General features: G+C 33.1%; 1 protein-coding gene across 1 annotated transcript in view; it reads left to right on the top strand.

The window, feature by feature from the left end:
* LOC115880075 (progestin and adipoQ receptor family member 3) overlaps positions 1 to 4,413 on the top strand; it is a 30,996-nt gene extending 26,583 nt beyond the window's left edge. Inside the window, exon 7 of the mRNA XM_030897203.1 lies at positions 3,972 to 4,413. Coding sequence (XP_030753063.1) covers positions 3,972 to 4,205 — 234 coding nt within the window. The 3' untranslated portion in view covers positions 4,206 to 4,413. The remainder of the gene's footprint in view (positions 1 to 3,971) is intronic.
* Positions 4,414 to 25,013: the final 20,600 nt, after the last annotated feature.

Raw genomic sequence — 25,013 nt, 5'->3', positions numbered from 1 at the left:
ATTGTATTCTAGTAATTCGGCAGCAAAAACCATTCATTTATAAAATTCATTCATTTATGAAATTCATTTATTCGTCAGGATCCATTATAATAAAATATTAACTGAATTTTAGTTGTGGCCCGGCGACGTAGGTTTCTTTCCGAGAAACCCGACAGCTATGAAAGAAGCCGGCATCTTTGATTTTTTTGCGGAGTCAGATATAGATAAGGACCCATTATTTTTTTTATTGAGGTGCTAGTATTTACACAGAAAATACATTATGAAGGGCGCTGTTGCCATATTTTGGTATTAGTTGATATTAGCAAAGAATATTATTGTTTGGCTTTAGTTAGTTAGGGATAGTATGTCTATATTATATTCTGCTTTTTTTATTAATATTCTGTTGTTACACTGCAATAATACTTGTTATTTTGGATGTAGGAAAATGATTTTTAATGTTTTTAAGCAAAGACTGGTTTAATAAATAATAATAACAGTAATAATTTGTTATACCTATTAACAACAAAATTTAAAATCATTTAATATAAATATAAACAACAAATTAGATGTCAAAATTATTTATATTAGATCCTATTTAAAAATAATATAGTCTCTAAATTTTTTGTGTGTGGCAACGTTGGTTTTTAAATAATAGTAATTACAGAACTAATTTGTTATATTAACAACAAATTTTAAAATCATGAAATATAAACATTTATTAATTTTCTAAGCATGCAGTGTAATGGAAGAAAAATATAAATAAAAAATTAGAAATCAAAATTATTTATATTAGGTGCTTTATATTACTATTTAACAATTATATCTACTTTTACTGGCATTTACTTTAAAAAATAAATGAAATGTTTCTTCGCAAAAAACTACATGTAAGAGAATTACCATAAACAAAATACAAACATCCTTAACTTTTTTTTAAATTGGCACATGTAAAACTTTCATTTTAATTTTCTCACCCCATAGTTTGAGTTCGATAACCATTTACTTAACCACATTACTTAAATATGATTATTAAGTTCAACTAATTCATATTATTAAAACATCTAAAATACAAATATGTATTTTTAAAATTAATTGTAAGTTCATCTCTCTCTTAAAAATTGCTACTTCTAAAAATTTCCCAATAAAAAATAGACCATATACCATATAAAATTAAATAATTGAAAGATCGGGCTACGGAAAACCACACAAATTTTCGGAAAAATTTTGACCACCTGCACATGCACACAATCGTCAATAAATAAAATTAAAAAATAACTACTATTTTAGTATTTTAACTATTTTAATAAACGCAAAAATAGCACAGTATTTATACGGCGAAGTTATAAAAATTTGGAAGAACTAATAATGCACTGACGCATACAAAAATCAAACGAATACTAAATTTCATTTATCAAAAGCATTCGATAGGTAGTCGTGGCTCAACGATAACCATTTAGTCGCACGGCGAGGTTGTCACATATGCTTTTATACAAATGAATAAATGATTTTATTCGAATAAAACCATTCGATAGTTGAAATCATTCATTCATTAACCATTCGATAGTCTAATTCATTCGATAGTTCCCATCGCTAGTATACACAGAATAACAAACCTGTTTTAAATTTACCTTCACCATATTGTCATAAAATAATTTGTAATTTCCTGTTTTAAAATTATGTTTAAATAAATATTACATTGATTGGTGATGACCATAGCTTATGGCAATGATTTAGGTAGAAATAAATAAAATATAAACATTTATTTAATACATATAGTTTCTATCTTCGTTTTTTTTTTGTAAAATTATTGTACGTTTCTCATTATTTTACCTACCATTAAAGAAATTTTTAGATAGCTGAACCTATTTATAGTTTTACAATACAGAGGTGTTTATTTTTTATAAGTTAATATTTTATATTTTTTCTTCAACTCGTCCATTAAAAGTTTTTAAGAATCTATTTTAGATACCTACCCATTTTAATGCTTCAAATTAAGTTTATTTCCAGATATCTTTTTATAATATTTTTCAGTTTTTTTTCTTTTCTTTGAAATTTCTGCTTATTTTAAATAGAACACCCTCTGTATTTTTCCATCTTTGAGTTTTTTATGAAATTCTTTAAATGTTTTTTTGCTTGTCATTTATAAAATTTCTTACTCTACTTAAATATTTATAGTAATTTATAAATTATTATAAAACAAATATTACATTTACAAAGCCATGAAACCTAATTTTTATAAATTAATAATTAATTATTTTTTAAACGAAAATCACTAGGTTTTTTCTTAAATGCTTTCAAAAATTTTGGCAATTTTGTGAAGGTTGTTTATACCTACATAAATCGAAAAATTGTCCAATGTTTGTTAAATTGTGTAAGACAGCGCCCCCTAGCGTCTAAGTTCAAAAGATTATTATTACTGTTTATATGGTATAATATAGAATACCAAACGCTCTTTAAAACGAGCCTTTGTTTGTTGCATTCCGATTATTTAATCCGGAGTTATTAGTATTTAAATAAAATATCTAACCTTCCCCACCTCTTTATTTTAGCAGATAGGGAGAAATAGTTCTAATAAAAAAATCCAAAATTTACTCAAGATTATGAAGCAATTATTTATAGTATCCCTTATCTAGGCAAAACTTTGCAAAAACTCCATTGTTTTATTTTCCAAAAAAAAATTTTATTTAAAAATAATTTCAAGTAATTTTCCATGGCCTCATTAGTTTATCTTTCTTTTTTCCGCAGCCCCTACGGCTTACAACCGAGAGCTATTCTTTGTGGGACACCTTGTACATGAACATGTTTTAACCAATTTTTCGTAATTTAGTAAAAGTTTTTTTAGTATACCTAAATTATACTAAACACACTAAGTACAATATAAAGGATGGCGCCTCTCATACGCCGCGGAGGCTCCAAGGAGAACGACAGTTTGTATTGAAATGAAATTTTGTGAGCATATGTAGGTTAATTCAGAGCACTTTTTAAAAATATAGAGAGTTCTACAGGGTGCCCCCCAAAAAAATACATATCAAAGTATTCCATTAGAAAAAACACAAATTTGATGTGTAACTTTGTTTGGGGACACCCTGTATAGTTCTGTATATTTTTATAAAATGCTCTCAGTTAACCTACATAAGCTGCTAAAATTTCATATCGATATAAACTACCGTTCTCCTTGAAGCTTCCGCGGCGTATGAGAGGCGCCACCCTGTACACTGCCACAAACACTGCTGTCAATTTTTAAATGTTGGTATTATATGCTATATGCGTATCATAAATAGAGGAATTATGTAATGATGAAAAATTGAAAATAAATTATTCATTTTCACAATTTTTTACACAACAAATCAAACATTGAAAGTTGCTAATTGAAACTGACATATCAAATAATACTTTTTCTATACCTAAACACAAAATTGTCTATTAAACAAAAAACTCTTATACTTACTCTAACGATCACTCTTACGATCACTTTTATGAAACAATGCGTACCTGTCTAGATATTCGCTTATCTTATGTTATTTCATCGTATTCTATGAGCTCTATTGAAGCTCCGTTTATAAAAACTATCGAAACTGGTGCTCTGACTTTCTGCATGTATAGACTTGGCTCATTTCAACCGATTTTTATAATTCAAAAGACAAGGTATCCATAGATACACCTTTTTATTTTTGTAGAATTTTTCAAAATTGCACTTGCTAATACTTTTCAAATAATATTATAACAAATTTTTCGTGTATTCGTTATTTAAGCTCGTGTATTTGTATAACTCGGTTGTTTACGGGATTTTCGGATGATGGCAGCACCGACGCACGGAGAATTCACCAAGCCCATTCAATGGCAGGCATGATAGGTGAAGCGCGGGCGAGAGCGCGTGTATTCAAAATCTAGTGAAATCGACTGGCTGTTTAATGAATAGGCTGTGCTGATTTTTTATAGATTTTTTTTTAAGTTAACTTCTTTTTTTTTGTTATGTATTATTATGTGTTTTTTAGATGATGTTACCGAGAGTTTTCGGAATGTACGCAATTAGCGGTACTGCGTTTTTCATCTACATTGCCAAAATCCCGGAAAGATTTTTAGCTGGAAAATTCGATTATATCGGCCATTCTCACCAGTGGTGGCATTTCTTCGTAGTGGGAGCGTTATATTATTGGCACAATACAGGAATGATGTACGTAGAATACAGATTGAACCATGCCTGTGCGAATAGCTTGAGGATACCATAGAATATGTTACTTTAAGTTATTTGAATTATTTAAGTATTATTTTTATTGGTATATCTTAAGCTATATACATTTATGTTTGTTATTATTTTATTAAAATGTGATACTTTTTTACTTTATTTTTTACCAATTTTTATGTATGTTTTGCGTTTGTTAATATTTATATCTAATTTGACATTAATTTGTTCAATTATAAAAAAAATAATTTGTCTATTTTTTTCTCTTTACCTGAGTTAGATAAAGTGAATTTCAAAAAAATGTCTATACCTATGTGGCGGATTCATCTTTCCAAAAAAATTCTGTATGGGTATTTCGCCACTGCACTGCAAGAAAATCTAAATCTAATCTCTAAAATTAAACCTAAACGGACGCTGCTTGTCAGTAGTTATGTTTACAGTAATAAAAATTTGCCTAATAAAGCAAAAAAAATGCTTAACGTTTCGGAAAGTTATCTCTTTCCGTCGTCGGAAGCAAAAAATACCAAGAATAAAGAAAAAAAAACTATTTAAAATATTTAAATTAAACTATTCGAGAACACTTTACTTTTTTAAAACAGATACGTCTACAAGAAACCGTTGACGTTCTGTTAAAATGACATTTTTAACTTGATATTTCAACTTCAAAATTAACAATTACTACCTGATAACAATTACTTAATAAGGTAAAACCAAAAAGCCCCAAACTTTCTGATTGAATTAAAAAAGCTTCTTTTATTTTTCTTTTAGAAGCTATCGCTTCTTTCATTATAATTTTGGCGTTATTGAAATTTATTCTGTGCCCTTTATCCCAAGAATGCTGACATATCTTAGATTTGTGAAAATCTTCCTGTCTTAAATAATCTTTATGTTCCTTAATTCTAACATTTAAGGGTCTAGATGTTTCACCAATGTAAAATTTATCGCATTCACAGGGTATTTGGTATATTACATTTTTCTAAGTGTATTTTGTGTTTTGAAAGATGTTCGTATGTTATATTGTTTTCCTATCCTTCTTATTTTTTCCGAAACGCCTCGTATGTATGGAATTGTAAGTTTTTATTTATTTATTTATTTATTTACAAAAAGACTGGGATGCAACAGAAAAAATCCCCAAAAAGCATCCCCAAAAAGTTGTATATATTGTGTATTGTTATCATTGTGTCTATGATTTGGGGTTTGTATTTCGTTTAATGTTTTGTCAATAAAATATGGTGGATATATATACAGTGTGTCCACGGATTGACTCCCAAAGAGGGAAAACTTTTTTATTCGTGGGTTTATGAAAAAAAGTTATTCTTCATAAAAACTCCTGCTTGAGCTTAAACGACCAACAGGAATATTATTTTTTCAAATGTATATACCGAGTGTTAAAAAGTTTAAAAAATATGGTAAACGCTAAGAACAAAGTACTTGTATATGTAAAAATAGGATGAAAAGTTATTAATAAAAGTTCTAGGGATTGAAAAACTACACCACGTTACCAAATTTTAACTCACTACCTAAACGTACAGGGATTGGTAAAAGATTCCTCTCCATATAAAATACCATTTACTCTAAATTAACATTTCTTTTTGAATAACTTTTAAATCCTTGTTTACCTTTACGCAATTTCATTACTTCCCTTTTTAAATTAACCAATGGAGGCTATAAAATAAAACTCGTACACGATTAATTATTAAACTTTTTTTTTAGAAAACGAATGAAAAATAAAAAATATTGTTGCAAACAAATAATAGATAATAAAGGCAGGTTGTAGCAGGTGTCATTCCAAAAAAAAATAATTTAGAGTAAATGGTATTTTATATGGAGAGGAATCTTTTACCAATCCCTGTACATTTAGGTAGTGAGAATTTCCTCGTATTTTTACATATATAAGTACTTATTTGTTCTAAGCGTTTTCCATATTTTTTAAAATTTTTAACACTCGGTATATACATTTGTAAAAATAATAAGCCTGTTGGTCGTTTAAGCTCAAGCAGGAGTTTTTATGAAGAATAGCTTTTTTTCATAAACCCACGAATAACAAAGTTTTTCCTCTTTGGATGTCAATCCGTGGATACACTATATGTCACAGTATAAGTGTAAAAAAAGGTGTTATAAAAAATTTATATGATAGGGCAAAAATAATATGTACAGACGACATTTCACTAAATAGAGATATAAACCACATAAAAAATACATTAATCAAAAACGACTATCCACCATATTTTATTGACAAAACATTAAACGAAATACAAACCCCAAGTCATAGACACAATGATTACAATACACAATATATACAACTTACAATTCCATACATACGAGGCGTTTCGGAAAAAATAAGAAGGATAGGAGAACAATATAACATACGAACATCTATCAAAACACAAAATACACTTAGATCTATTTTATCACATATTAAACCATTGAATACAGAACAACAAACAAAAAATGTAATATACCAAATACCCTGTAAATGCGATAAATTTTACATTGGTGAAACATCTAGACCCTTATTAAATGCTAGAATTAAAGAACATAAAGATTATTTAAGACAGGAAGATTTTCACAAATCTAAGATATGTCAGCATTCTTGGGATAAAGGGCACAGAATAAATTTCAATAACGCCAAAATTATAATGAAAGAAACGATAGCCTCTAAAAGAAAAATAAAAGAGGCTTTTTTAATTCAATCTAATAAAAATAAATGTATTGCTCATGCATCTGTAGATGTTAGTAATGTATGGCAATCGCTTCTTTGATTTTAAAGAACAATAGATACAACAAGATAAATAAACATAACATACGTAAAATTTAAAAATAATCAAACACAAAGTTTGGGGCTTTTTGGTTTTACCTTATTAAGTAATTGTTAATTTTGAAGTTTAAATATCAAGTTAAAAATGTCATTTTAACAGAACGTCAACGGTTTCTTGTAGACGTATCTGTTTTAAAAAAGTAAAGTGTTCTCGAATAGTTGAATTTAAATATTTTAAATAGTTTTTTTTTCTTTATTCTTTGTATTTTTTTGCTTCCGAAGACGGAAAGAGATAACTTTCCGAAACGTTAAGCATTTTTTTTTGCTTTGTTAGACAAATTTATATTACTGTAAACATAATTTCTGACAAGCAGCGTCCGTTTAGGTTTAACGCAGAAGTGTTTACAAAAAATAATTATTTTATTTTGTAGATTTTCTTGCAGTGCAGTGGCGAAATACCCATACAGAATTTTTTTGGAAAGTGAATTTCATTAGAATCTGACATTGGAGCTGATAGAGCCACATAAAGATATTATATAGGTGTTGCCAATTTTCGATTATAGTTGCCGGGGATACTTTCAGGAAGGTATCTAATAAAATTATGATTATTATTAAAATATTTTTTCTGTGTATCTGATAAGATTTGTGCATGCTTATAGTTTGCAGAAAAGAGTAAAAGAAGACACTAAATTATATCTCGACAAACTGATTAACAAACTTGGATAGAACAATAGACGACTTAAATCTTTATCAAACAGTAGTTTAATAAAAAATATAATTTTTGGGGTATTTTCTGTTCCAACACTTGGCCGACACTACCCGTATAAGTGGCCTTATACCCGCACAGGTTTAGATATTTTATGTTACAGATATGGATAGTTTATCACTAAAGTCGGGCTCAGACGACTCGTTTAATTGGCAAGTACACTAATATTTCCGTATTTGGCAAGTATACCAACTTTCTATCTAACCAACGCTAGCTTGGCGCTCATACGACGCCGACGTATCAATTTTAACAAGTACGCCAGCCCCCACAATGGACATCTACCTCCTACGTATACACCCTTCTACGGTTGGAGTTTAACCATCAGTGCCCTTCACAGTCGAGGAGCTTGTCTCCATCTAAAGTACCCTTTAGCCTGGAGGATCTGTCTCCTTTTTCTCCACTTCTTTAACTTGGTCTTTTTTAGGGTACGAACATAGTGGAGGCAGGTTTCTGCTTTCCGGCAACCAGCGCCGTCTCTGGGGACCTATTCTTGACCACATATCGCTCACATCTCGCATCTCCGAAAAAGCCATATAACAATACACGTGATGCGTAACTTTGCGTATATGCCGTGTATTGTTATATGGCTTTTTCGGAGATGCGAGCAGGGTTCGGAAGTAGTTAATTAAGAGGAAATTTACCTTATTAACTAACCTAACCTAACCTAACCATATCCAAACGCCGCTCCCGCCGCGCCGGCCCCGCACATAGGGGTATTTGGTCTATAAACCTGGCCAAAAGTGAAATATTTTTATTTCCATTTTTTATCTTAACTGAATACAAATCTATAAATACTAAATGTAAGCGCGTTTATTAGCTTTTTTTTAAGTCGTAAGTTGACTATCAAATAAATAATATATTTCAATTATAAGTATGAATTATCTTGAGTGTATTCTGAAAATTTCTAAGATTATAAAATAGTGGAATTGTTTGTAGTGCTTTTTTACAAATTGTTTATAATAACTGTCATGATGGATACAGAGCCAGCTGGCAAGTCTTGTTTTATGCCATATTTTTATTTTGAAACGTTTCCTTCTCTTCTATTTCTTTATAATGTTTTATATTTAAAAAATCAGAGGCATTTTTATAAGGTGTAAGACTATTCGGCAATATTCCGCATAGAAATTAGTATCCGTTCAATGCTTAAAGTCTCCAGCTTTGGAATATGTACAAAAATCTTGCGAATATTTGCCACTGCCAAAAAAACATTGATTTAAATAGATTCTTAAAGGAAATAGTCTTTACCCTATAACACCCATCCTCGCTCAAATATCGTCTATAATATACAAATTACTTTCTTGTTCTAGCATCCTCATCCAATTGCTTGGTTTTGCACAGAATGGCCTTATTTGATCGTGGCCTTATTTGATCGGAGGGTTTCAGAGTAGAGGAAAAAATATTGTGTAGGAAAAACAAAATGAGGTTCCATATTAGCACCCTGTCCTCTAATAATTAATATTACTAGCAAAAAAGCAAAAAAATCATAAAACATAATTTTGGCCAACTTTTAGTTCTTAACACCCTCTGTGCGCCGTCGGCGCCTGCCAAAGCAGAAATAAATACATTTTCGTTCCGGTAAAAGCGAGAACGCCGACGAACGCTGGTTGACGGCTCCTACCTGCTTTTACTGTGAACTAACCGATTTGATAACACGCTTTAATTTCTCAAGGTTATAAGCGCAAGGCGGCGCGGCGCGGCGCTACTATGTAACCATATACAGGGTGTCCCAGAAATACGTGCAAGTATTTTAACTTAACTGGTAGTATAGTTCAACCCCAGAAACACGCCTATGAGGTTTTTTTCTAAATATTTTTTTTGAAAATTCGGAATTTTTTGAAAATATTTTTGAAATTTTTTTGCAATTTTTTTTTAGTTTTTATTTCAAAAAATAATTTCTTGATAATATGGCAACATAGGTAGTAGATTAAATTTATAAGAAAGAAAATCCAGAAAAGATCCAGTGGTTCTCAAACAAATATCGAAGTATTGGAAAGAATATGTAAGGACCAAGAACTATTGACTACAATAAAACGATGGAAAGCAGCATATTTTGGTCATATTTTTCGAAATAACAAATATAGTTTCTTACAGCTGATCGTTGAGGGAAAGATTGAAGGACGACGAGGCATCGGGCGTAAACGGTTTTCCTGCTTGCGGAATTTGCACCAGTGGTTTAATATAGGAGAGGCAAGTGCAATTATCCGTTTGGCTCAAGACAGGGAGGAATTCCAATTGATGGTCGCCAACCTCCGATGAGGAGAAGGCACATGAAGAAGGTTCTCAAAATTTGAGCAAAAATCATTTTTTTTTGAAATTTTCAAAAGTAAAATAACTCCGTTATTTTGGACTTATTTGAAAAACGATAAAGAGAAAATATGTTTCTTTTATCGAGATCTACCACCCTTTAAAATACTTGCACTTATTTCTGGGATAGCCTGTTTATAACAATACACGTGATGCGTATACGCAAAGTTGCGAACGATGTCAAGAATAGGTACCCAGATTGGCGCTGGCTACTAGTAAGCGGCAAACCTGCTTGCACTGTGTTCGCACACTTAGACCTGATACTGGTGTTAGCCCAAATTTATAATAGAGGATATATCTCTCTTTCTCCCTTGCCTCCTTAGATTTGAGGTCAATTCCTATTGTAAGGACCTGACTATGGCTCTCCTTCCTCCAGTAGATGACGCGCCAACTCGATCTCCATTGGAATTCTGGGAAAGCTGGTGATAGACCGCAAGGGTTAGTCGGTCCACTTCTACAGACTCCCGCATGTAGAAGTAAGCGAGACGAGAATACAATGGGTTACCCCCTGGTGCCCCAAGGTTGAGAACAGTAGAGTCTTCTATCTAGTCACGCATCTCTTTGACTTGGTCCCGCCATCGTATGATTTAGGTGAAGTTGTCTCCTCTTGGTCCGGGTGGTTAAACCAAAACCCTCCCATACCCTCTGTCCTTGATACATAATCACAGGCCTGGTGCCTGGTATGATGGATAGGGTAGTCCCATCCGGCATCGTTATATGTCTTCGTGCAATTCCTTGGCCACTACAGCCAGGAACAAGACAATGATATGTTTCTTAGGACCCAGCCAAAGTGCCAGAGGGGATTTCCCCTAGCACCTAGTCAGGAGTCAAAGGAACCTCTCCACCAATGTCAAGGTCTCACATCTCCTAGAGGAAGTGAGGAAACCTGAGATTATTTAAAATCCTCTCCAGTGGCTTATAGGCTAGCTGATTTGTTTAATGTGCAATTTGTTATTGTTAGTTACACATTATACTTTTTAAATTATATTTTAGTTCATCCCAAAAACTCTAGCTCACCATAATTTGAGAAATGCTTTTTACTTAGTTACGTACCTAAACGTTCCATTTATGAAATCCAATACCTAGAGTAGGTAAAAACTGCCGCCACTACACGCAACCACCTACTTTCTAGCTATATCTTTATTTTTCCGAGAGTTGCGAAATGAAATTGTGACGGAAAATAAGGAAAGTCGTCGTCGCGAGCATTTTCCTTGGGGAAACGCAGTGCCCCGCTCGAGGCCGTGAGCCATTGATCCCCAACTTGTGCGGCCGACTGCGACTGGATTTGCCGGATCTCGGCCTCTTCCTTCATAATTCTTTTTTATGGGCTCGCTGTGCCACCGGTCGATGTTCTCGACGCGAATCCCCGCGGCCATTTTCCCTTGTTTCGACTTTATTGAGATTAGTTTGGCGGGTTTTGTTCGTCATCCCGGCGTTACGGCAAACTGCGCTTGAAAATGTATGAACAAATATGTACATACACATAATTTTAGGTATGAAGATGTTGGATAAAAAAAACAATAATTGTGTTTGTTACAAGAGGCAGTCCAGGGTAGTCTAAAGAATAAACAGTGGTGTTTCCAAAAAATAACTTATTTATTTTTTATATTACTCTTTCAATAGCGAAATATCCAAGCTTTGTTAAAAATATTAAATATTGATTCAATATAATGATTGCAAACTGAAATACACTAAAGCCTAGGAAAACACACAATATCAAGCAGAACTCACTTCTGGCACTTTGGCTGGATCTAAGGAGCATCTCATTGCCTTGTCCCTGACTGTAGTGTCGTCGCCAAGGAATTGCAGCAAGACGTATAACGATGCCGGATGGAACTACTCTGTCACAGTAGGCACCCTCTACTCTATGTGATCATGTATCACCGGCAGAGGGTGTGGTGGTTCTTAGCTTAACCGCTCGGACCAAGAGGAGACAATCTCACCAAAAACCTAAATCCTGTGATGGCGGGACCAGGTCAAAGGGATGCTTGACTAGATAGAAGACTAGTCTCTACAGATCTCATCCTTGGGGCACCAAGGGGCAACCCATTGTATTCTCGTCTCCCTTACTTCGACAAAGTTCGACAAGCGCCGGCCGTATTCGCCACTTGCACCAACCAATGAGCTAACTATTTTTCGGACAGTCTAGCTCTATTTTTCTAGTTTTTATGCTAGAAATGACGTCTACGGTTTTTTTTTTTCAAAATCTGGGAGAGACATCTTTACAAACTTGTTTTTATTGATATCAATTTTATCTTATTGTTTTCTTTAATTTAATTTTTATCTATCTCGTCGTCGTCTAACTCCGTATCTGACGGACCGCATGCTCTTACCGCCCTTCTTCAATTTTCCTTTTTCTCTGTTCTTCGAACGGCACCCTCCAGGTATTCATAAGTTTTTCAATCATGTCCACCCACCTGGTTGGCGATCTGTCGACGGCGACGGGATCCCGCAGGTCTTCTCTGCACTACAAGTCTCTCCATATGCACGGTCCTGTTTACGTGACCGAACAAGGAAATAATACGTTTATAGACAGTGCTGGAAACTATCTGTGGTAATTGGATTTCATTAAGAACCGACACATTTGTGCGATGTGCTGTCCATGTTATTCGAAATATTCTCCTCCAGCACCACATCTCGAAGGCGTCATTGCGACAGAAGCATAAAGCATAATCAGAAAGACAGGACTATTTACAAGGTTGATTTTGGTCGATTGTGTTATGTTCGACCAAATTTTCCTGAGCTGCGTCATAGCGTTACAGCTCAGTTGTGTTCTGCGGCGTATTTCCATTTTGCAAGTGCCGGTATTAGATATAAGTGCATCTAAATAAATTTTAGTACAACTTTGCAGAGGTCTATGTTTGTGATGTCTAGGCAGTTGTTCTTTTCGCAATCTACGATCAACACCTTAGTCTTGTAATCGATGCGAAGGCTGAACTCTATACTGGTATTTTCCAATCTTGTTAGAATTGTCTTCAGTTCTAGCTAATTTACGGTTACCAACACCGGGTATTTACAATCTATTTATACCAATATTAGTACTCAACATTTCTGGAGGGTATTCCTACAGTTGTGGATTGGAATCTTCGGTGTGACAAACACCAAAATAAAACACTAGTTCACCACCAAAACACTTTACTTTTAGGACGAGGCGCAATTTGCTAACTATGTCAGCATCATCAGGAGATGATTAAAACTAAAACTGAAAGTTAGTTACTTAGTTTTAATTACTGATGATCGGCTGATGATGTTATAGTATTTCCGATGTCAGTTGGAAAAGTACAGGGATTCTTAATTTCTTTGTCCAGACGATGCCAACAATGGTGCCGACAAAGACAGGCCGAAATTAAGAGTCCCAACCAGTTCCAGTTGATTTCGGAAAAACTATAACATGGTGAGCGAAAAAGCAAAGTGTTTTGGTGCTTTGTAGTGAATGAGTGATTTATTTTGTCCTTCCTTTAATATTCCTTTTAAAATGTTGTATTTTAATTCTCCTCACATAATGAACCTGATGAATAAAGAGAAGCAATTGCTTTCTCTATAGAACTATCTTTGTTGGTTGATACAAATTGTATAAGTCTATTTCAAGAAATTTAAGTAAAAGCATTTGCTTAACTTTTATTCATAATACCCAATGAATTATTAGGATTCTACCCAGTGTTGTTTACAAAAAATATTTTTATTTTATTTTTAAATTCCTCTTTCAGTGGCGAAATGCCCAGGCTTTTTTCAAGAAACTCATTTTTTTTACTTATTAACACTTATTTTTAACTCTATGGTTAACACCAATTAAATAAATAAATAAATAAATATAAATAAATAAATGAATGCCTTTATTGTCAAAAAATTTTTCAACTTGTGGACAAAGGTAAACTAACAAACAAAGTAAAAATAAAAACAAGGTACACAAACAAACAAACAAAAGATAATACAAAACATTATACAAATAATATTGTCAGTCTTATTGTAAAAATAAACATATATAAATGTTTACAATGTCAAAGAACAAAAAAAATTAAAATAATATTCAAAAATATTTAGCCAGTTTATAGCAAAATATCAATGACCTCTAAATAAATTAATTTCGATGTCATTAGTAAATATAGCAATAGCAAACATTAAACCAGTGGTTTCAAGATCAAATTCGATTTTCAATTCAAATATAATTCATTTACGGCGTATTATTATTGTGTTCTTGTGTATTTAATTTATTTAAATTATATCACCACCTACAATCTACATGCCATGCAGAATATAGTTGTGATAACGCTTTACTCATTTCACGTTGGAAACATAAAATTTTATTAGACATGAGTAATATCTGACATAAAAACCTTTGGTTTTAAAATGCCAATATTATCTCTAATCTAACAGCATTTGAAACACTTATTTAATATTCGGTAGATACTTTATTCTCCCTGAGTTAAATAATTGTCCTCGTTTGAATCGGAATCATTTATGTCGATAATTATAGTTAGAAGATTTGAGGCACTAATCAGTCTATCCCTTTTGTGCGGTGCTGGTTCGAGGCGGTCGGCTAAAAGTACCATTTTTTTGCCGCTTGCGAATATACCAATTCATCAAGAGCAGTGGTCCTATTCACCACATTCATAAACTTTTTTTTTAATCTTAAAAAAAATAAACAGCTTTTTCTAAATGTTAGTTTATTTAAAACTCAAATACAGGTTCAGAAACTAAAAAAAAAATACGACAAAAAACAAATATGGTAACATAAAAAATACATTTTGAATGCATAACATGTTCTAAAAGTGTTTTTTTGTGTGGTATATTTCAAAACAGGAAACTACAAAAAGTGGTACATTACAAGTTGGACACATATATCTTGATTCGCGTCTTCTCTTATTTTTTGTGCAAACTACCAGCGTTTTGTAGTGGATCTCTTTTGAGCAGTGGATGGAATAAAATTTAAAAAGTGCCTTTCAGTTAGACGTAGTTGAATACTCTCGTCCAAAACTCTTCGACCTACCGCTCGAGTAGAAACTGGTGTGTGATATTTCGCGATGATTTCTTTTATCAGCTTTATATGAAAATATATAATATTATTTTCTAGAGTAATATTAAAATAACTAGTTAAATATAATATAGGTAACAAACATATCTATGTAACAAGAGAAACAGACAAGAAAAACACATGTGCTAAATTATAAATCCAGTCTCCAAATTTCCCAATAGATGGCATTAAAGCACTATTCTGATACGAAGTACTAGAAAGTGATAGAGTCTGATGACACATTTTTTATTTATAGGATTGTAATTGTAGGATTATTTAAAAAACGATGCGTGTTGTTATTGCTGTATTATTATTTCCAATAATATGAGTATTTGCACAGACACCAGATCATTTTTGCTAGGCCAACCATGCTCCAAACCAAACCAAACTTCCTGATTTTCCCTAGCAGCATCATGTAAAGCAGGTAAAATATGATTTTCTAGTAGTTCCAAATAATATTCTGCATTTAAATTTCGCCTTAGAAATAATGGCCCGATAATATTGTGTCCGAATATCCCTGCCCAAACATTTACTTTCTGTGGATATTGCGTCCTTGTTTCGACAAACCTGTGTTGGTTTTCTTTGTTCCAATATCGATAATTTTGAACATTGGATTCATTATTTAAGGCAAACGTGCATTCGTCAGTGAAACATATGTTTTTTAAAAATTCCCTATCCGTGTTTGCTCTTTCCATATCAAAACAAAACGCCTGCCGCCGTATTTCGTCCCCATCTCGTAGCTGTTGGTGCTTGTCATATTTGAAGGAATAGTATTTATGTCGTTTCAAAATTCGAAACGCTGTAGTGTGATCTATTCCTATTTCATCCTCAAGTTTCCTTGTGCTGATCTTTCCATCGTTCTCTTCCACGCACTATAAAACTTCCAAGTCGGTATCATTTCTTGCATCTTCTCTTTGTTCCTGCCTTGCTTCACATCTGCAGTTATTTATTAGGGTACCTTTGGTCTCAAATCTCTGGATATTCCTTGCGATTGTAGATTTTCCAGGTATCGGTCTATTCGGATACAGAGCAGCAAACATCCGACACCTTTTGATAACTATTTCCTTGATAATACCATTTAATCATCAATACTTTTTCTTCGGTAGGGTAATTCATGGCCGCGCCGCCACTGCCAAAACAAGGGGGAAACCGGGGTCTTCGGGACCGGTAAGGCTAAATTAAGCGCGAAATCTTTCGCGTGCATAATTAGAAGCAACGAGCCGTGCGGGGCTTACGAGACGTCGTCGTCGCCGCTCCCGCCGCCTCTACGGTGCCGGGGGCCGCCCCCGAGTGCGACCGTCTTTGGCGATTGATTTATGAAAGTTCGCGGGAGGATTGACGCGAAGAGCCGTGGCGTGTCGCGGGCCAAGATTAATCGTTCCTCGGTCCGCAGGCCGCCGGTAAAGGCTTGATGCAAGGTTTCGGGGACAGAAGATACACTCTCTGGTTTATAGAATTAAGCTAACTTATTAATAATTAATAACTATTACGGACATAATTATGGCGACGGACATAAAGATGGCAAGCAAACTTACACTGAAAAAAATATTGTTCATAATATTAATGAATATTGATTATTAACTGTTCTTTCATTGGGACAATGATTTTTTTCATTATATTAATGATTTGTTAATCATAGATCGATGCCTGATTTATTAATAGTATGAATACAATTTCATTAATATAATGAAAATCTGGTTATTAAATTAATGTAAGATTTTCAATAATATAAAGAACGCGTTCATTGTCCCAATGAATGCGTTCTTTGTTTTAATGCTGAAACTTTAATGAACACATATTCATTATATTAATGTACTAAATACATTATATTAATGTACGCGGTTATTAATATCAGAAATAAAATATTAGGACTTAAATGGTGGCCATCTTGATCGGTTACTTTGGCACTTTAATAACGTTTGTGTGGTTGAATTATTCAGTGAGGCCTTAGTTTCATTAGAGCGGTAAGTGTTCTCTTCAATATTTTAAATATTTTAAATAAAAGTCCTATCGTATTGTAGTTAATTTGTTGTGTTGTCAAATCAAATTCCGCTGTGTGAGATCTCTGGTGTGGGTATTCGTTAAAACAGCGGTTTCCAAATATGTTTCAGAAGATAAAAATAAAAAAAAATAGTAACAAGTCGAGGCATGGAACTGGTAAATTCGAATGTTCTTTTAATATTTGACATTTTAATTATTTTTTTATACGTCTTTTAGAACCGGAAGATGATGTTGAGACCTGCCTTCAAGCCCTCAAATTAGACAATTTCACATCGGACCCACTTGATGCGACTTGGAAAGCCTGTTGCAAATTCGTCTAGACGTTATCAAGTCTGAGGATACAGCTAATATAATGAAGAAATGGTCTTTTTATGGAAATCCCTCAGGATATCGACTGGTAAATTAATTTTCTTATTATAATTTACCCTAAAATTAATAATAACATTACTATTCTCTTCGTCGATTCGATTTTTATAATTTTTAATTTGTATATGCTATATCGAGTTTAATAAATTATTATTATTTTATTGTACTTGTTTTTTAAAGCCCTAATGGAAAAATTTACTGTGCTCGTAAGTAAGTCGGCATTATTGGTAATTTTGTTACCTTTGTATCTAAGGGCTTGTTCAAATGGAAATCTATTTACAGTAGAATTATTTTAGGTAGTTGACTGGGAAATGACTATCAATGACAGCGATCTTTATCATCGATTATATGGTATAACAAGAGTTACTAATAGTGTCGACTTTTAAATGTATAACTAAATAGGTTATGAAATTATTTCATTGTATTAATGACAACGGTTCATTAATATAAGGATTTAGGTACATTATATTAATGAAATCTGTTCATTGTAGCAATGAATATGTTCTTCAAATTAACGAACACTGTTCATTGATTTAATGAACTTAAATTTCATAGAGTTAATGAATTACTTTTCATTGTGCCAATGAAATCGTTCATCGGCTCAAAATTAATGATTTAATTCATTATATTAATGAACTTATGTCTGCGGGTTTATTTTCAAAATCTGGGAGAGGCATCATTAGAAACTTTTTTTTATTGATATCAATTTTCTCTATTTATAGGCTTAACTAGAGATGAGGAAAACTGCGATTTCCCAATCGCAATTGAAACTGCGATTGCGATCTTTAAATCGCAGCGACTGTAACCTGCGATTGCGATTTTAATATTTACCAAACCAAATTATTCGCGAAAAACGCTTTTTCTAAATATGTCAATGAGCAACTAAATACAGTTTGGGCATCTTTTAACTGGCCATAATAAGACGCGAAAAACAATCCAAGGCTTCTTGATTAAAATTAGTATTTTTAACACAACCATGACATTTTAGATTTAAATTTAAAATACTATTTTTTAAGCGAAATTGTCAAAAGTTGCCATATGATATATGCCATTCTATTTAGAGTGTCATTTTCTATCGAATAAAGTAAAAAAATACCGAGGGTGTCATTTAAAAATAAAAAGTTGTAGTCATTCCTCCATATTAGTGATTAAATTACAGTTCGTTATATACATCTAGCTCATCACATATACAATAATAATAATCAATAACCCTCTGATATTGTTTAAATATAAATATATAAATATGTGTCTCGTATATTACAGAGTTATGAACAAACGAACGATTCAAGCAAACAATAATTCCCGTAATTTTTTGATATTAGTAATTAAATTACTGTTCGTGATATACAATACATACCGGGTGTTGCATCGTCGTTGAGAACATGGGAAATCCCATGCTAAATTTGAATTGTCCAGATATTGGCTCTCCCCTATAGATTTTATAGCGAAGTCGTAAATAGACTTTTTAAAGGTCTATACTCTGTTTTTTTTTCTCAGGTAAGATTTCGACAGACGATGACAGAAGAAAAGCAGATGACGTCCCATACCAATCTATTTATTTTACTAAAAAAAGTTTCTAATAATTTTTAAGTTATCTATGGATGGGTTTAAATATAAATATGTCATGCGTCGTGTCTTGTTGTTTTTAACCAGTTTTATTGGTTTATTTAAAAAATGACAGATCGTATTTCAATTTTATTGGTTTGACGGAACGATGAACGATAAACGGACGCCGATGCGTATGAACTCGCCTTTAGATTTTTGTCATTTTTGACGCTTGTCAAAGTCTTGCCAAATTATAGGTTATAATTTTGTGTCAACTTTTGTTAAATACCCTGCGTTTTGGAAGATGATGCATTTTGATTCGTATTATTACGTGTGTTTTGTGTCTTTTGAAGTCAAGTGGAGGAAAAATCGAGTGAAAATTAACTGTAGACCCAGAGCACAGTTTATGGTTAATACTCGCTGCCCAGGCAGAAAGTCTTATACACCCCATCGTTAAAGTTTGTATACCATCTCGTCGTAGATAAGTGCATCTTGTATATGGTAGAAGGATCAAACTAAACACATACTAAAAACTGGAGTAGCTGTAAAATATCGACATCACACGATAGGTAAATAATGGATTTTAGTACTGCAGAAAAATAATGTCAAGATTAAAGTTAATTAATCAACCTTCAAGGTATAAAATTTGGTAGGTGTTATTAATAAAATAGTTTGTTTTATTTACCTATGTTGTTTTATTTATTCCTGTGGAATATTACAAATTTGTATTTGTACATAAGTTATATTGATAAATATAATCATAAATGCGGGTAGTTTCATAAAGCTTGAAAGTAAAAAATAGTTCTTTTTCTATTTTTTGGTATGTAGTGTCTTTTTTTCTGTATGTAGTTTGTTTTGTATTAACACATACCGGTTTTATTAAATAAAATAACTCGATTACATTTTTTCAGTTTTATACAGTTTTTTTCACAATATTTTGAAGTAATCACTTGTCATCTTGTCAATCAAATTTTAAATATTTCCTGCTATGCGTTCCAGTTGTACCTACCTATTTCTTTGTAAAATAAAATAAACTACTTTGAAATTAAAATGACAGACACATCTACCACTGTCAAGGATCTTCTCGTTGGACAGACTATACATTTGGTAAACACACATGCCAAATTTGAACAATTTTGGATAAGCCGATTTTAGGTAATTTGAGAAAAACTTAATCGATTTTTATAATAAAACCGAACAGGTAACAATCAAACACCAGTCAAAAACTGACAAAAATAAATAATAAAATTAAAATAAAATATTGATATTTAGGGAAAATTAACCGAGACATGTCAGATACACTGTCTAATCTATTTCCCGCGTATTTTATCTCATGCCCACTTTTTCTTTATGTGTATAACAATAAATTATTACTAGTACTGAATATTAAAATTTTATTAAAATTAAGTTACGTTTGAAAATAACGCTGACAACTTAAGGAATGTCGGTTTTTGACTGGTGTTTGATTGTTACCTATTCAGTTTTAATTTAAAAATCGATTAAGTTTTTCTCAAAAAATCGGCTTGTCCAAAATTGTTCAAATTTGGCACGTGTGTTTACCAAATGCAGACCTTTAAAAAGTCTATTCGACATTCGACTTCGCTATAAAATCCATAGGGGAGCCAATATCTGGACAGTTCAAATTTTGCATGGGATTTCCTATGTTCCCAACGACGATGCAACACCCGGTATAGCTTATCACATATACAACTATTCATAATATCCGATATTTTTCTAAATATAAATATATAAAAATGTGTCTCATATACTACAGAGTTATGAATAAAAGTATTAATTAAGCAATCAATTTTGAAAAATCTGCGAGCTTTTGGATTATTTTACTGGCTTTACACATATCTGAACTATTTAATTTCAGTTAATTAATTATACAGGGTCCGACAATAGTGCGTCGGGCATATGTAGCCCATAGAAACTTGAGAATTTTGTAAAAATATTTTATATTTTATAAAGTTAGATGTAGAATTTTGAACATCCGGTATGATTTACTATAACCATATTTATAGCAAAGTAATTACAGACCATCTAAAATAAGTACCTAATATAGCTTTGATTATAGAACAGTTCATTTATTTTTAATATTTTTTTTAGGAAATGCTGAAAAATAAGAATTTTTTATTTATTTAATAATATTATGTCTAAAACTATCAAAATAATTTACTCATATTATATAAAATAACCTGAAAAGAAGCCAAAAAATGCCACTCACCCCAAACCACCCTATAGGACAAAATATTTTCTTCAAATACATCTTAGTACATACTTCAGGTTTGCACATATTTTGGTTTGCAACAAAATTCTCAAGTTTTTAATTCTAGGATCTACAGATGCCTGATGGTGTAACAGTCAAATTTCCTCGCTACGACCTCTGTGTGCTAGGTCATAAATTATCGCCAATAACTACAATTTTACTACAATTTTATTGCTAAATATTATTTTATTTAGTATTTTACGATTATACAACCGAATATACACCGCGATATTATACAGTTACACAGCATTGTCACTGGATGCCGCCACCAGCAGGAGGATTTTTGTCGAACTCTCTTTATCTTTGATGATCACCTGTCTGTCACTTGTCACTGTCAGATCAAATCAGATGTTTTTGGATTTATTTATACTTTGTTTTGGTTATTGAAATTTTATAATTATCGTAGTTATTTTATAATTTCGTAGTTAAATCGTTTATTTTTGATGTGGATCGCAGTGTGCAATTCGTTCATTTAATTGTGGGAATTACTTAGTTAAGTTCGTTCATTGACCGGATATGGAATATGGCAGTGGAAAATATTCTAGAACGTTGTTTTTTATTTATGCCTTTTTGCGAGTGGGATTAGTCGGGAGATATAGTTCTCTATCTATATCCTGGAGGGAGATTTCCGGTTGAAGTTTGATTTTGTGAAGGAAATTCAATCCTTGCATCGCTTCATGTGTATTCCCCGACTGAAGAACATCGTGGGAAGAACTGGCTGCGTGTTTCATGAAGCATTCCCTGTTGGTAATAGCAGGTCCTTCTAGAGAAGGACTAAGTCTTCCGAAGCACATTTGGTCAGAGACGTGTTTGGATTTTGTTGAATTTGTATGGACCACCAACAAAATTTCCGTCAAGGGATTAAATAGCCGAATTTTCACCCGTTGTTCCGATTCCATGTGCCCAAGAAGTCTCCAAGTAGTTCCAAGGTATGCTATAATTCTTCTGCTTATTCTAAGTCAATGCTCAACTGATTTTTGTTCATATTGTTGACTGTTTTTCGACTTTTACACGCTTACGTGGCGTAGAAAAATTAGTTGAATGTTATCTTTCTTAAATCTTATTTCGTTGTTCGTAATTGTGGAGCAAGAAGTCCGACCTAGAGCCGTACAGCACAGAACAGTCCAGAATTCCATCCGGTCCTGTTGCTCGTGTAAAGTTCCCCATTAGACATCGTAAACCCTCGTTGAGGTAAAGTTCAGATTTAATTAATCCTTCTTTATTACCTTTATTGACACCTACACGTTGTGCTAGTCCTTGTTCTATAATTGAGGCTCTTTTCTAAGACAACCAATATTTTTTAGGGTTTTTATGTTCACCGTTTGAAATCTCAACACCTGCCTTGCACCTGTACCTCTGCTGACATCCATGGGCTCCAGTGACATTGCATCGAGCTGCTGTATACCGTCGTAGCCACCCTGTAGCTGTGCACTATAGCTAAGCCGGAGGAAGTTTGAGTAGTTTTCAAGTACTTGTCAAGACATTACACTGTAGAGTAAGATCGTTTAGATATTAGTTAGATTTAGTTTGATATTTGTAATCCACCCAGGATATTGTACTTGGTTTTTAGTATGGGGGAATATGACGAGTCATAATCCCCCTTATGAGTCATACTTTTAGTATTTATCGATTTAAATTTCATTTCACTTTACATTTATTTTCATTTACCTTCAATTTTATTTCTTTATATATTAACTTTTGAATATTTTAATATATTGCTTAATCATTTTTAGTAGTATTATTTACATTCTAGTCTCATAGTTAGGTAAGAGTCACTTAAGCTCAACTAATTATAGTAATATTTGAAGTTCATGGTAGTTGCACTCAACAGTTCGAGGCTAGTGTTGAAGTCTACTTAATAGTTACATCGTTTATGCAGAGTTCATAGAATATAATCTCGTGGCGCCCTTTTAAATTAAAAAGCTAGTGGCCTAATCACGGTGTAACTCATCTTGCCTTAAGTAAACTTTGTGTTTTATTAAACTTCGAATTAGAAAAGACGCTGCAACGGACTATTGGCGGACCCTGTATGTAGTGGAAAACGCACGATGGAGTAGGTATTGCATCCTAAACACAGTAACTTGCATCACGTTAATCAGAAAGTAGCTTAGCTGCAACATTCAACGCACTTTGAAACAATGCTCGAAAAGAGCTTTATTCCGTTTTATTGCCATCGTAAAGAAATCTCATCATATTAAAATATTTCCTCCGCGCCCTTTCAAACCCCCGACGACGCCAATGCGTTGGGCCACCACCGTCGTCGGCGGCTCCGCCACTCCAGGCGGGCTCGAGAGCTCCCCCATCCGGCCCCCAGACCGTTACCTCTCCGCCTTCTATAGCCCGCAGGCCGGTCACAGTCTAAGCGGCCAAGAATCGCATCTCCATGGCGACGGTCCCCGTGTGCCGAGCGCCATTTTGGCCGCCCCCCGCCCCCACGACGGCCGGAGTTAGCGGCAGCGCCACAAATTTATATCTGCCTCATCCGGAGGCTCAAAGGAGATCATTACTAAAGCTTTCTACTCAATTGCGGATCGCGGCGGGTTTGATCTATTTGTCGACGCTCTTTACCTGGCTCAGCCTTATTATTTTATATCATTTCTTTATTGCCTCTCCCTTTTCTCTATATAGATTTGCCTTTTTCGACTTTTCCTTTCGGGTAGGTGAAGTCAATGGATATTTTGAGGATCTATCTGTCTTGTAGGAACGTACTAGAAATTTTGTAATAGTTTTCAAGTTATTCTATACACATATTGCTGTATCAAATTGTAGGGCTTCTATAAAATGCGACGGTTATGAAATGAGGATCGCTGTCATTTTATATGTAAATTTATATGGGAAATGTCATCGATAGTCATTTCCCAGCCAACTGGACGGCGCTTTTCGATCATACGGTATTACCTGTTTTTTTGTCGTATCCACTTTATTCTTTTACGGCCTTTTTTGGTTAATTCCAGCATATTTCGTTCCATTGACCATTGTGCAACTTGCAGTTTCCTTATAATGCCCGTTTTAAGTGTCCAGGTTTCGCATGCATAGGTTTCGCATGTAATAGTTTTCAAGTTATTCTATACACATATTGGTGTATCAATTTGTAGGGCTTCTATAAAATTCAGCGATTGTTATGAAATGAGGATCGCTGTCATTTTATTTATTGACTGGTAGTACATATTGATCGAATGTTTTCTTCTTTAGATCTCTCTAATCTCTGGATCTAAAGTAAATACCTAATATAGTTTTGATTTCAGAACAGTTCTTGTATTTGTATTATTTTTTTAAAGAAAGTCTTCTTCGAAATTCGAATTCGCAATTCGAGGTATTTAAAAGAAAATTATTTATTTATTATATAGGGATCCAATAGTAAAATCAGAGATGAGTGACGAAATCAACACACATATTCAAGCAATAATACCGAATATGGGAGAAGAACCAACACGATATTGGACAAAGGTAATAGATGTTGTAACAAAATCAATGCATAACAGGTTAGGATATGAAACAAAAAAGGATGACGGATGAGATCTTGTTATGAATGGATGAAGTCGAAAGTATAAGAACAAAACATATGACATGTCAAAGACTCATAAGAATAAAGATTAGAATAGCAAAGAACAAATGGCTTAAACGTGAATGTTCAGAATTAGAACAGCTGCAAAACCAACATGACGATCTTAATAATGGATAAAGAGCTGAAGGAGACTGCTGGCATATCTAAGAAAATGAGATCACACTGTGACAGTCAATAATAACAACCAGAGAGTCCTCGAAAGCATAGAGAAGAACAATGTTTGGGAAAAGTATGTAGAAGAACTTTTTGACGATGACAGACCCCCAGCT

Source organism: Sitophilus oryzae, unplaced genomic scaffold (genome assembly GCF_002938485.1).
Source record: "Sitophilus oryzae breed Bouriz unplaced genomic scaffold, Soryzae_2.0 scaffold_1614_pilon_pilon, whole genome shotgun sequence".
Taxonomy (NCBI): domain Eukaryota; kingdom Metazoa; phylum Arthropoda; class Insecta; order Coleoptera; family Curculionidae; genus Sitophilus; species Sitophilus oryzae.
The sequence above is the reverse complement of the archived record's forward strand: the minus strand, read 5'-3'. Positions and strand labels throughout refer to the sequence as shown.